The sequence below is a fragment of the Phyllobates terribilis genome, unplaced genomic scaffold (assembly GCF_046119375.1).
Source record: "Phyllobates terribilis strain yellow unplaced genomic scaffold, ASM4611937v1 Scaffold_17__1_contigs__length_24005725, whole genome shotgun sequence".
NCBI lineage: Eukaryota > Metazoa > Chordata > Amphibia > Anura > Dendrobatidae > Phyllobates > Phyllobates terribilis.
In genome coordinates, this window is record NW_027362777.1 from 2,647,707 (window position 1) to 2,662,500 (window position 14,794).

The 14,794-nt window shown below is 43.6% G+C and overlaps 1 protein-coding gene across 1 annotated transcript in view; it reads left to right on the forward strand.

Moving 5' to 3' along the window:
- The first annotated feature begins 1,888 nt into the window (after positions 1-1,888).
- LOC141176176 (phosphatidylinositol-3-phosphate phosphatase MTMR7-like) overlaps positions 1,889-14,794 on the forward strand; it is a 36,242-nt gene continuing 23,336 nt past the window's right edge. The window contains exons 1-3 of the mRNA XM_073660171.1: positions 1,889-2,043; positions 3,532-3,658; positions 4,722-4,962. Coding sequence (XP_073516272.1) covers positions 1,889-2,043; positions 3,532-3,658; positions 4,722-4,962 — 523 coding nt within the window. The remainder of the gene's footprint in view (positions 2,044-3,531; positions 3,659-4,721; positions 4,963-14,794) is intronic.

The following is a 14,794-nucleotide window of genomic DNA, read 5'->3' on the forward strand; positions in this document are numbered from 1 at the left end:
TTTCAATATCTGAATGAGCTAAACACACGGATGCAAGGTCGAAATGAAAACCTGCTTACAAGCACTGATAAAATGAACGGATTCCGTTTAAAGGTGCAGCTCTGGCAACAACATGTGCAGGGTGGCAACCTTCAGATGTTCCCACTCACCGAGAAACTGCATGATGACAATACTGCTGCAATGTGCGAAGCGATTGGCAGACATTTGAAAACTCTTGAGGAGAAGTTATCGTTCTATTTCTCTTCAGCCTTCACAGAATGCCTTGACTGGGTTAGGGACCCATACAGCTCATTATCCGTTGCTGGAAAGGACATGACTTTAAAGGAGCAAGAGGAACTCGTTGAACTGAAGCAAGATCGCGGTTTAAAGCTAAAGTTTGCTGATCTTCCTTTGGACAGTTTTTGGTTATCTGTTGCCAAGGAGCTATTTTGACATTGCTCCCATTTTCAACCAGCCGATGTCGCTGGCAGCAGCCGGGGATCTCTGTCTTCCGCGTTCCAGGTGGATGCCAGACTGTGGGCGGGGTTACCCCCCACCCCCCCACATCACACCCGGCATCCACCGCATGCTCTGCCTCTCCCCATTCATTGGGAAAGCACGGTGGATGCTGGGTGTGACACGTGGGGAGGAGGTGTAACCCTGCCCACAACCCAGCAGCCACCGTAGGGACCCCAGCGCTGAGTCACGCCTCACTTGTCGTGACATCAGCGTGGGGTCACGTGATACCTGTGAGCGGCCACCGATAGCGAAGCTCACAGGCATTATCAGCAACGCAAGCTAATTACAAAAAGTCTTAGGGGCCCCGGGGGGATACATGGGGGGGGGTAATATAAAGTACTGGACAACTTCTTTAACATTACAAAGCATAGGAGAAACTTTATAACATATTTATCCATACGAGAAGAACACTGATAACACAATGATGGTAAAAATGGACACACTGATACCATTTTTTCACATACCTGTTTAAACCTGTACATGTGAATGAGGCCTTCTGCTGATCACTGAAGAGCCCCATCCTCAGCATCGCTAAAAGTCCCATCGGTCGGACCTCCAGCATTCAGAAAGTTACCTCCTAACCCTTTACAGCAGTGGTTCTCAACTCCAGTCCTCAGGACCCACCAACAGGCCATGTTTTCAGGATTTCCTTAGTATTGCACAGCTGATAATTGCATCACCTGCACAGGCAATAATTCCATCACCTGTGCAATACTAAGGAAATCCTGAAAACATGATCTGTTGGTGGGTCCTGAGGACTGGAGTTGGGGAACACTGCTGTAAAGGGACTGTCAGTACAGAAGGACTGTTCAAATCAAGTACAGGCGCTCGGTGCACCGTGGTGGGGCCAAGCAGTTCAGTGCATCTTTCCATCTACTTTTTGGAACCGGATTTTCCAATTTTGACTATGAAGCTACACAGCTACTATGCAAAGAAACACTGAAAGCTATAGAACTTGTGGCTCATTCATATAAGAGAATCAGGCACAGTTTCACCAGTTTGGTCAGTGTCAGTTTTTATCATTAGAGTTTGGCCTGAGCTTCAGTTTCTTCATCTTTTTCCATCAAACAGACCTGGAAAACTGGACAGCGCTCAGATGGCAATTAATTGTTGGGCGATTTTTTTTTTTCACTGACCCATGGATGTGCATTGTTAATTTTGACCTGACACTCAGATAACTATCGTACATTTTGCCACGATTTTCCGTCTCTCAAACAATCACAGATATGTGAATGGCCCCATTCACTCTTCTAGGTACAAGTGCTATCTGGAAATAACACAAATAGGACTCGTACACAAAAAATGTACGTCTGAATGAGCCCTTAGTGTTAGTGCAGGTTGCAGTGGTGACGGGTATACTTGCAGCTCTCATAATCTCAATATATCAGTGATGCAATCATCATCTTCCAGAATTCAGGAGAGGACCTACTCCCTCTGGTCTTACCTGTGGAAGCAGCGGTTGGATTACATGAACCCTCTGTACAGAGCAGATCACAGTCAGACCCAAGGAACTCTGAGACCACACACCACTCCATGCCACTTCAGGTAAGAGGTTATTCTGATTCCTCCTCTGCACTGAATAAAGCAGAAGAACTCTAACACACCATATACTTATCATTCATATATAGAAACATCAACCCTAACTTTACAGGTGAAAGAAGCGGGGTGACGTATCATGAGCCCAATGTGTCCTTCAGTGGTGAAATCCAAGGCCCAACACTCTTCCCACTTGTAACCATGGTCTACATTTAGGGGTTGCGTCAGAGCTCACTCGTCAGTTCTATCTTCTGCCTGGCACAAATCAATTCACTTTAGACAGATTTACTGACATCTATGACGGCTTGTGACACGGTGATTCATTTTGCACATATTTAGACTGCGATAAAGTATTGATCTTTGGGGGTCAGACCGCTGGGACCCCCAACAATCCCCAGGAGGTTCTGTAGAGCAAGCTTTGAACAGAGCAGAGGTGGAGCATGTACATCTCTACTCCATTCATTCTCTGTGGAACTGACCCCTAGCGATCAATTCCTAAATCCTGTTGATAGGGGATTACTTATATACTTGGTACAACCCCTTTAATAGGGCATGCGGATGTCCCTGAACGGGAACTTTCTATATAAACGCATAATATAAAGTCGAGTTTGGGTCAGGAGACCTGAAGCCAGTCTTTGTATTGAAGCATACTCAGACCGCAAAACACACGTGTGAATCCAGGGAAAAGCTGTTTTTTTTTTTGTTTGCCGTTACAAAACAGACCAATTTTGCAAGTGTGTTAGATCCAATTTTCGGGTATATTTAGTCCACATGTCCGTTTTTATCAATGGTTTTGCCATATGCAAAAACAACGTGACAGAGGTTTCCCAAGCTTCTTCAAGTACCCAGTCAGTGAAAATGAAGAATAGCAGTAGGATGCAACTTGGATGTCCGCAAATAAGGTCAATGTAGGGGATGTCTCTGTTTATATACAGACCATCAGTCAGCAAAATAACAGAACGAACATGTGAATAGTGTAAGGATAGGATGTGTCAGTGTGCTGTCCGAGTAATGAGGCCCAACTTGCCACCACATATTTTCACTGATCTGAAGTCACCAGCCATAGATCAGCCACTGAGGGACTCATTAGGACTCGCTCACATTGCCACGTAACACGGCCGAGTGCTAGTGCTATGTGATGTTTTATCGGATAGCACTCGGACCAATAATATACTATGTTATCCGAGTGCAGTCTGATGTACGTGCACAGAGACAATGGAGAAGATGGAAAAATTAAGTCCTCCATCTTCTCCACACCTGTGCTGCAATTCTTCCATGCGAGAAAATTGGATCACACTCAGAGTTAAAGCAGAGTGTCATTAGCATAATCGGCCCAATTCTCTGGCATGGGAGAATATACAGCATTGTGAGCTAGCCCTTCATGTGTGTACCATGAGCTAGCACGTCTTAAGAACATATATCATGAGAATTGCTCGATGATAATCTTCTGTACTTGTGCATATACTAACTCTTCAGACTTATTTTTCACCATGGAAGGTTTTGGAGGGGCCTCTATAACCGATTTGAGAAAGGAATGCACCCTCGCCAGTCAGTCACTGATTTTCTTCAGGCAGTAAAAGAAGAGACGCAGCAGCTGGAGGAGGAAATGGAGTTCATGGAGAAGGTGTGGTAGAAATACTGAAAATCCAGCTTCCTGGCCTATATGTTTTTGATGTTTATACCTCCGCTTAGGTTTCAGTGTAAACCAATTCAGCTTTTAATGGTGACTGAGAAACAATTTTAAATGATTATATATAGAAACCCTGCACAAGATAAAAAAGAGGCAATCATTTTTAGCCGATGCCCTACGTCTTTGGTGTTCTCCAACACAATAACTGGAAGAGAGCACCATTAAAGGGAATCTGTTACCAGGTTTTTGCTACCCATCTGAGTGCAGCGCAATATAGGGGCAGAGGCCCTGATTCCAACAATCTGTCACTTACTGGGCTACCTGCTGTCATTTTGATAAAATTACTGTGTTATCTGCAGCAGACCCCACCCACATCACTGATTGGCAGTTCTCTGACTGCTGAGCTCTGTATAACCCCGCCCACACCACTGATTGGCCACTTTGTGTATACTACATTTGCAGAAAGCTGCCAATCAGTGATGGGGGCGGGGTTGTACAGAGCTTATGAATATGTAGGACTACCTGGCAGCAGGTTTACTAGTCCCTAATGATAATCTGCTTGCTGATAAAATAGTGATTTTATAAAAACTACAGCAATCAGACCATTAAGTGACACATCACTGTAACCAGGGTCTCTACCTTGTGTCTTTTCAATGTCAGTAATGCCTGAGCACTGTGGCGTTATGGCTTTCTTATGGCACCAGAGAAGTTTGTTCATTGGTATAAAGTTTTCAAGTAAAGGTTCATTTAGGCAGGCCAATAATTGGGTTAGGGAGCGTTCCCTCATTCCCAACTGTTGGCTGCCTAAACAGGCCATCAAACATCCAATGGAGGGGCAAAACATTCATTGGTGTGATAATTTTTGAGCACGTTTAAAAATTATCATTAGCAGCACATTGTCCTGTGTAAACGAGAAATGTGCTGACGATAACATAAGTGCGGCCGGCCTTACTAAACAGACCATTAAACCACTGCTGATCGACTTGCATGTAGAGGTTACATTAACATGCCCTAACCCAATGTAACTTTTGCTCTTGTCTAACAATTTTTCCTTTAGAGATTAACAAAACTGGAAACTCGAGAGTCAAATGAAACCTACAAGAATCTCAATGACCAGCCAAAAATCCACAACTTCCAGATATGCATCACCAAACACTCTCCGGCTAATACGCCCCAAGATTACAGCACCAACCTGAAGCTGTTTCCCTCTCGTAGTCCATCCCAAGGTGAGGAGGACTCGGCCCTGATCCTAACCCAGGACCATTTGAAGAGCTCGGACCCCGACCTGTCGGCTAACAGTGACCAGGAATCTGGGGTGGAGGACTTGAGCTGCCAGTCTCCGAGTGGTGGAGACTCGTTACCCAGCGAGACAGTGGGAAGGATCCCGATTCAGATGAACAGTGTTCCTGACTGCTTAGAGGTCTTATTAACCACTTGCTATTATATTAGTGCTTCTATTTATTTGTAGGGAGTGATGTAAGCTGGGAGGGATATACTGGGGGAAAAAAAAACATATCGGCTTTGTTCACATGTATCAGTGGTAGTTTGTGCAGCGGAGACCAGATACTAATGTCCTATATAGTCGGTCTGATCCAGGCAATTGAACGACTGACAATTGGAAAAGTGCATACACAGGTTGACGAAACAATGACGGGGACACAATGATCGCTAATAATCTGGTATCATGTTATCAGCAGCACGTCTCCTGTTTACACTGAGCAATGTGCTGCCGTTAAGAATTTTAATGAATGCATAAAATGTATCGCACCCAATGAAACGGTGCTTTCCTAGTTTGTCTGCCGATTGTGGTCCTGGTTAGATGGGCCAATAATCGTATGGTGAAATGATTCCTATGAGCGCTCGTTCATCGTTTATTGGCTCTACGCCTTAAGTGCGTGTCTGCCGCCTCCGGGAATATTCAGAAACAGTTATCTTTTTTTAAGAGCCAACCTTATAATGCATTTTGTTTCCTTTCATGATTTCAAACCACATGTCCGTGGAGCATGAATCCTGTCCCAATATATTTGTATATTTAAGGTTTGTCATTGACAAAGGTGCCCTGTACTGGAAATATGGACACTTACATGGTTTTCGGGTTTAGGTCCACTGTGTGAAAGATCTGAATGTGCTTTGCTTCTGTGTAAGTTGCTGGTAGACTAATGGTGGTCATGCATCTGACATTGGGTATTAATTCCCTACCTCCTAGTTATGTTAGGCATGACTATCACATGTAAGGTTCTTGCCACCTGGCCGAGAAAAGTTCGAAAAAAAGGACGCAAGCATAAACTGTTTGGCCTGTGACCACAGCAATTTACAGTAAAACAATGTGATTTTCGTCACATGATTAAAACCATGACCCAATGTCTATGGCTGAATAATCCCTTAAAGACTAATGTTTTGTGCTATGGTATACCATCGGTCCGATCTTCTGTAACTTTATACTGTTTCCACATAGACTGCCAATGAAACAAAACTTCAGAATCTCATTTGGAGACTTTAAAGGGGCTGTCCAAGACTTTATTGAAGGCCTATACTTGATCACCAATGTCTGATTGATAGTGCATGCTGTAGCTGTTCCTGTGTCAACGGTGGCCAGAAATGCTCAGGTGCCGAGCTCTGTTGACGGAGTACTACATATCGCCCACCCATTCAAATCATTAGGGGGCAGATGTGTAGTAGCAGCCGCAGCCACTATTCCCTCCACAGAGCTCTGCAGTGCAGCTCCGCTAATGAGCACCCCAATTGATCAAACATTGATGACTTATCTTAAAGAGGTGGTCACTACATTGTATAATGCCCCCATCAAATTACACCTTTTAAATACCTGCAGCCGGGGTCACGTGATGCAGACTGAGCAGTCAGCAATAGCGCCACCCACAGGTACATATGGAAGCAGGAGGTATTTACAAAAACATTTATTTAGTTAACATGTGTAAATCGATGGGGTCATTATACAATGTAGTGGACCACCTCTTTAAAGAAAGGCCATCAATGTTAAAGTCCGGGACAACCCCTTTAATTATTAATCGGTATCGGTACAGATCTATTAGACTTTTCAGAACTTCAAAATAGGTCCATCCTTCAAACAGATGCCAAAAAGTACAGTATGTTGCAAACTTTAATGGAAGCATTCCTGTATGAATACAATATTGGAGGAAATAAAGAAAAAAAAACAAAAAGCTTTGGCACTTTTATGTAGGTCTCCATAATATAGTGGGGAGAGACTTTCTTATTGACTTATATAAGTGAGGTAGAGCAGTAACCCCAAAGAAATTGAAAAATCAGCTGTGGTCCCTATAGGATGGCCCTACACATTGCATTTCCCATCACTTTTTTGAGAATACATTGGGGTGGAAAAATAAGATACCACTTTTGAAAAGCGAAAATAAAAGCAGATAATAAGAATTTATAGTCCAGAATTTACTGGTCCCTTTTGTATTTCTGTAGGAATTCCAGCTCTGTACGTTGCAGATATCCTGCCCATCAGCGGATTAGCGGGGTCCCGCGTACTTGAATCCTTGCATCTTATCTGGGGGCTAAGAGCCATAGGGGTCTCTCTAAGTGCTTCCGACACTGGTTTTCAGGAAACGTACTGATCCTTTTATATTCGTGCTGCAAGGTAGTTACATGTGGGGTCTCAGCGTCACATTACTGGGCTAGTACTAATATGGTAAGAGTCAATGTTGTGTAGTATCCCCCCGCCATCCTTTACGTGTCGCCTGCTGCATAGTGAACGGCTGCCATCTTGAATGCTCATTGAAGCTGCTATTAGGTTTTTTTTGTAAATTGCATGGATAATCTTACCAGAATAATCGTTCTCACTTCTTGACTTGTCTGCTCATTGTGACCAATATCATATTGGTTTTATAGACAAGTTTACAAGCGCTTGTAGTGCTACAATACAAGAACAAAGCTACTAGATGTAATAGGAAGATCATCATAAAATGACCGTCCCTCCAACTGCAGATTCCAAAATCTTCTGAAGATGCAGCTTATAAGTGAGGTCCGTGATAGTCAGAAGCAGCGTCTTCTTCCCATGATCTGTGCCTGGGGTGGGAGCCCAGCGATGTAGGGGCTGAGCCGCAGTAACAGACATGGGGCCGTGTCTGCGGGGGAAGGTGGGGAATAGAGTTTTCATTTTCTAATCCAGGACAACCCTTTTAAAAGTAGAACTCCCAAAAACAATGAAAGGGAAAGCCTCTTAAAGGGACACTAATCCTCGAAATGAATGAGGGCAAAAAATATAGCAGCTCTTACTTTTGTCCAGTCTCAACATGATCCTAAAAGAGATGGGGCCAGAGTCATCAAGAGCGGCGCTGTTCACATTGGTCTTGATGAGGAGGTGTGCTGGAGTCAGACAGACGCTCACGGTTCATGAAAAGGTGCATGCTTCTTCCTGAATTGAGAACGCACCGTGGGGCAATAAACAAATCTGCAACATGTGAATGAGATTTTGTGGCTATTTATGGTACAAAGATTTAAAAAAAAAAATTCCGCACAAGCGCTGTGTGTGAGCAAACCCCAACGGTGGTGCCGCAGGTCTTTTGGGAGTTCTCCTTGATTGCAAAGGGTTTTGTGTGTTTTTTTTTTATATATATTATTTATGGTTTATTTATTGATGCCATCATTGCTTATTTTTGTGACGAGTATAATAAAATCATGATCTATTTTTTGATTTTGTGTTGCATATTTTGGCTGTAATTTATATGCAGAAATTGATTTTTGTTTTAAGATATTTTAAAATATGTTGTCAAGCAATATTACCCTAATTGTGACTATATCAATACAAAGTACGTATGTAAAGTAGTTTACTCCGTAATGTGCAATTAAAATATTTTTTTAAACTCACTTGTATTGTGTGTGTGTGTTAGAACTCTCCTGTTAGTTTTTTTTTAGTTTGCTGGTCACATGACCATTTTTGCCTATTTAATCCGGCTCCGCCCTCCTGGCCTTGCTGGACTTCATTGTATTTACTACTCTTGAGCTAGCTTGGTGCTCTGTTGCCGTTCTCTGTTAGTTTTGCTAGGTCTTCTGACCTCTATGCTTTTTGTTGTGTGTTTGTCTTTGACTGCTACTATTTCTGCTAGGAGGTGTCCAACTTATCCCAGTCCCTAGTTCTTGTAGGGATCCCTCCCTCACATCTATAGGTCTTCGTACAGACTAGCCGAGGACTTTAGCGGGTCTGATCGCAGGATCAGGTTCCCCGTTACATCGTAGGGATCTAGTTTAGTTCTATTGTAGGGACAGATCTCCTGTCTTTCCTTAGTCCCTGTAGCAGATCATAACAGTAAGTCCAGCCCTAAAAAAAAAAAATTTTCTCTAAGGAAAGACCTCCAGTTTTCCATCATGGTCTCGGTTCAAGATTTGGCTCAACGCTTGCAGGGACTCTCTCTGGAGGTGGCCAAGCTCCAACAACACGTGAGTAGCTGTTCTGGAGCACATTTTGTGGAACCAAAGGTACGTCTGCCTGATTTATTTTTTGGCGAACAACAAGATTTTTTTTTCTTTTAAAAATGCTTGTTTATTGTATTTTCGTTTGAGACCCGGATCCTCTGGTGATGAATCACAGCGCATAGGGTTCATAATGTCACTTTTGCGCAAAGATCCTCAGGGATGGGCCTTCTCTCTCCAACCTAGTGATCCGTGCTTTAGATCAGTGGATAGTTTTTTTCTGCTTTGGGTTTGTTGTACGATGATCCTGATCGTGTCTCATCTGCTGAGTCTGAATTGAGACGTTTGAGGCAGGGATCAGGTAATGTGGAAAAATATTGTTCTCACTTCCGTCGGTGGTCTGCCCAGGTGGGGTGGAACGATTCAGCTTAGAAAAGCTTGTTTCTTGCAGGGCTAGGTGAAAGGGTTAAGGATTTACTGATTGCTTATCCCACACCTGGAAACTTGCAGGAGGCAATGCAATTAGCTATACGGGTGGACAGGAGACTGCGTGCTAGGGTTAATGAGAGCAAATCCTCTGCTATGTCAGCTCCGAGTCCTGAGAGGGTCTGTGCTGACAATGGAGAGCCGATGGAGATTGGGGCGATGGCACCCCGCTCTCAGGAAAAAGACCGCAGGCTTTCTGAAGGCTTGTGCTTCTATTGCGGAAATTCTGGTCATTTTATTAAGAACTGTGTGCTTCGTATGAAGAAAGAAAAAAAAATGGTCAGTCATGCACGTATTGCCTGTTTAAATTCTAAGGGAGTATTCCTATCTGCTACTACCGCTGCTCAGGATGAATTAATTGAATTTCGGGTATTTGTGGATTGTGGTTCTACTCTGAATGTGATTGATGGGGGATTCTTGGAAAAACTTAGATTAGAACCTAAAACTTTGTCATCCCTTATTGCTGTGGTTTCTGTTGATGGCTCTCCCTTGAAGAGTGTTACTCATAAAGTCTGTGAATTTCCCCTCACTATTAATGGTATTCATCAAGAGAATTTGGATTTGGTGGTATTGGATAATTTGCCTTCTCCAGTAATATTGGGGTTACCCTGGTTAAAATTGCATAATCCTGTACTGGATTGGTCTACCAATGAAATTAAGTCCTGGAGCCCTAAGTGTTATGACAAGTGTTGTAACGGACGTATTGCTGCGGTGGAAAAAGGGGAATTACCTGTACCTATTCAGGATTTTTGGAGAGTTTTTTCTGAGGAGGAGTCACAAATTTTGCCTCCCCATAGAGACTATGATTGTACCATTGAATTTGTCCCTGGAGCGACTCTTCCTAAAAGTCGTTTATTTAATCTTACTATTCCTGAGAGAAAGGCTTTGGAGGAATACATACAGACAAGCTTGGCCGCCGGTCACATTAGGCCTTCCAAGTCTCCTGTGGCTGTTGGATTTTTTTTTGTAAAAAAAAAAGATGGCGGTTTACGTCCTTGTCTGGACTTTCGTGAGATTAATAAAATTACTGTACGCAATCCTTACCCACTGCCATTGATTCCTGATTTGTTTAACCAGTTAGTGGGGGCCAAGTGGTTCTCTAAAATTGATCTCCGGGGGGCATACAATTTGTTGCGCATGAAGGAGGGTGATGAATGGAAGACTGCTTTTAACACTCCTGTGGGTCATTTTGAGAATCTGGTGATGCCTTTTGGTCTTACCAATGCTCCAGCATTTTTTCAGAATCTTATTAATGACATCCTTAGACCTTTAATCGGCAAAAATGTGGTTGTGTATTTGGATGACATTCTGATTTATTCGCCTGATCTGGAGTCTCATTGGCGGAGCGTACGTGAGGTATTACAGTTATTAATGGACAATTCGCTTTTTGCTAAGCTGGAGAAATGTGAGTTCGCTGTACAGAGAATTAGTTTTTTGGGCTACATTATCTCCAGTGAAGGTTTTGAGATGGACCCGGTTAAAGTTCAAGCTGTGCAGGAATGGCCTAGGCCTACTGGTTTGAAATCGATACAGAGGTTTTTGGGTTTCGCCAATTATTACAGAAAATTCATAAAAAAAAATTCTATTATTGTCAAACCGCTGACCGATCTCACCAGGAAAGGTGCTAATGCGGTTCAGTGGACTTCTGAGGCCATTGAAGCGTTTGTGTTTCTAAAGGAGAGGTTCAGCTCTGCCCCCATCCTTATGCAGCCTGATGTGACTAAGCCGTTTTTGGTTGAGGTTGATGCTTCTTCGGTGGGGGTCGGTGCGGTGTTGTCTCAGGAAAACAAGGATGGAGTACATCCCTGTGCCTTTTTTTCAAAAAAATTTTCTGAGACTGAACTTAATTACGATATTGGTAATCGGGAATTGCTGGCGATTAAACTCGCATTTGAACACTGGCGTCATCTCTTGGAAGGTGCTGAATTTCCCATTCAGGTTTTCATTGATCATAAAAATCTGATCTATCTTGATGCTGCCAAGCGCTTGAATGCCCATCAGGCTAGGTGGGCACTTTTTTTCTCGCGGTTTAATTTTTCCGTTACTTACATCCCGGGTACCAAGAATGTTAAAGCGGATGCTTTGTCTCGCAGCTTTTCTCCCATGGTCGGTGTTGAGGAGGAAGAGGAGAGCATTTTACAAGAAGGTGTTGTGATTGCTGCTTTGGACTCCGTTTTGGAGGATGAGATTCTTAAAGCTCAGGAGAATGCCCCATCTAACACTCCCCATGGGAGGTTGTTTGTGCCTAGGACCTTTAGGAGAGATTTGTTTGTTGAGTGTCATGAGTCTCGGTTGGCAGGTCATCCAGGAATTTCTGAGACCAAGAGACTTGTGGGTCGCAGTTTTTGGTGGCCTGGATGGCAGAAGGAAGTCATTAAGTGGGTGCGCCAATGTACTGTGTGTGCTAGATCCAAGTCTTCGCATGCTCCTGCTGCGGGGTTGCTTTGCCCTCTGGAGGTTCCTAGTGCACCTTGGACACATCTGGCTATGGACTTTATTACTGACCTTCCCCCCTCTGAAGGTTTCACGGTCATCTGGGTGGTCGTGGACCGTTTTAGCAAGATGTGTCACTTGGTTCCCTTCATCAAACTGCCTTGCGCTAAGACACTCGCTAAGGCCTTTGTCAAGGAAATTGTCAGACTACATGGTGTTCCTACTGACATTGTTTCTGATAGGGGACCTCAGTTCGTGGCTCGTTTTTGGCGTGCCTTTTGTGACAGGTTGGGAGTTCATTTGTCGTTTTCATCCGGATATCATCCTTAGTCTAATGGCCAGACAGAAAGGAAGAACCAGGATGTTGAGCAGTTCTTGCGTTGTTTTGTGGCAGACAATCAAGAGGGGTGGTCTGAGTTTCTACCACTTGCTGAATTTGCTCTTAACAACCATACATCCTCTTCTGCTGGGTGTTCGCCTTTTTTTTGTTGTTCTGGGAGACATCCGTCTTTTGGGTCATTCTCCAAATTGGTTTCGGCTGTGCCTGAGGAGGAGAGTTTTTCCGGTGATTTGGAGAGAGTTTGGACGGATGTGCGTGGTAATCTTCAGGAGGCTAACAAAAAATCTAAGAGGTACTTTGATAGGAAACGGCAAGAGGTTTTGTTTGCTGTTGGTGACATGGTTTGGTTGTCCTCTAAGAATCTGCGATTGAGGATTCCTTCTAAAAAATTGGGTCCCAAGTTAGTAGGGCCCTTTAAGGTGCTTCAGATAGTTAACCAATCTGCTGTTAGGTTGGAGGTTCCTACGTCCTGGAAGATTAACCCGGTGCTTCATGTTTCTCTGTTGAAAAAAGCTGATGTGTCGGATGGTGACGCCTCTGCCACTGTTCCTCAGGTGGTGGAGGACGGGGAATATGAAATTTCCCGCATCCTAAATTCTAGACGGTATAGAGGGAGTTTGCAGTATCTCGTCGCTTGGAAGGGTTTCGGACCTGAGGATAACTCATGGGTGAGGGCGGATGATGTTTCTGCTTCCAGACTTGTCAGAGCTTTTCACAGGAGGTTTCCTGGTAAGCCTGGGCCTAGGGGATCCGGAGGATCCTCTTAGAAGAGGGGGTACTGTTAGAACTCTCCTGTTTTTTTTAGTTTGCTGGTCACATGACCATTTTTGCCTATTTAATCCGGCTCCGCCCTCCTGGCCTTGCTGGACTTCATTGTATTTACTACTCTTGAGCTAGCTTGGTGCTCTGTTGCCGTTCTCTGTTAGTTTTGCTAGGTCTTCTGACCTCTATGCTTTTTGTTGTGTGTTTGTCTTTGACTGCTACTATTTCTGCTAGGAGGTGTCCAATTTATCCCAGTCCCTAGTTCTTGTAGGGATCCCTCCCTCACATCTATAGGTCTTCGTACAGACTAGCCGAGGACTTTAGCGGGTCTGATCGCAGGATCAGGTTCCCCGTTACATCGTAGGGATCTAGTTTAGTTCTATTGTAGGGACAGATCTCCTGTCTTTCCTTAGTCCCTGTAGCAGATCATAACAGTGTGCTGGTGTGTATAGATTAGATTGGGCCTCTGTCCTTTACGGACATAGCATTAGAGTCATTTATGGTGCACTTATAGAAGATGCTAAAGAATTACACTACAGTTTTTTTAATACAATTTTCTTTTCTTTTTTAAAGCAATACTTTAGTCACCCTCTCTGGGTCTAATGCAGAGTGTCAGCTATTTGTCACATTGACAGCGCTGCAGCCAGTCAGTGAGTTCAGTGACTCTGAGCAAGTAGTGCTGTTAACTCGGGCAAAGCTGCTGATCTCAGTTATTGGTTGCAGCGCTGTCGACGTGAGGCCAAAGGACAGTAACAGACACTGGGAGCAGTGGCAGGGACCCTGTGCTGGACCCAAGGAAGGTGACTAGTGCACAGTTAAAAAAAAAACAAAAAAAAAAAAACAGCTGCACCAACGGGTTAAAGGAAAATCCCTTTAACCCTCAACTGGTGAGGTGGGGGTTGCCACACCCCAGGGAATTTTTGTTCGGCTGCCATTCATTGAAAAATGCTGGTATGAGGATACGTGTCTCACTAGCTTCCATCCATTTGTGGGTGTCAAAAATTTGTTACACTCATATGCAATCAATCGCCAATAAGAAAACGATTAAAACAAACGTGATCTTCGCATTTTCTGTAAAAATAAGAGATTTCTAAACACTGGGGTATAGGAAACCCCACCTCACCAGTTGCGTGACAAAAACCCCACCTCACCAGTTGAGGGTTAATGAACCAGATAATCTGGCACAGATCAGCAATGGAATGGGGAATTTTACAAGATCAGAAGCAAGAAACTGAGCAGAAAATTAGGAAATTACCCTGATAACATTTTGAATTAGCAGCTTGTTTTTGGGCTCTCTATACCAATCCAAGGGAGGTTTGTATACTTTATGACGGACATGTAATAATTCAGAATATTTGATGATTTGGAATTTATTAGATCCCCCAGGTGAATTACCCCAATACTATAAAATGGACATAAATGACACATAAATCTGTGCGGTTACAAAGTAACATTGACGCTCCTCCCCAACTCCCCGTACAGAATGACATGCCCTCGGGTCAGGAGTGTCTACAGCTTCATAGAAATATATAAAGCAGTCACGTTAGGGTCGGGAAAGTCCGTACATGGACTGATTACCACGGACGTCTGAATGAGTCTTTATTGACTAATAAAGTCACTATTGATCACAGGGGTTAAAACAGTCAAGATTGGAGTTCATCTCCAATGTTGGCCTTTGTGTAATATATACAACTCACACCTCCTGCACATGGAACAGG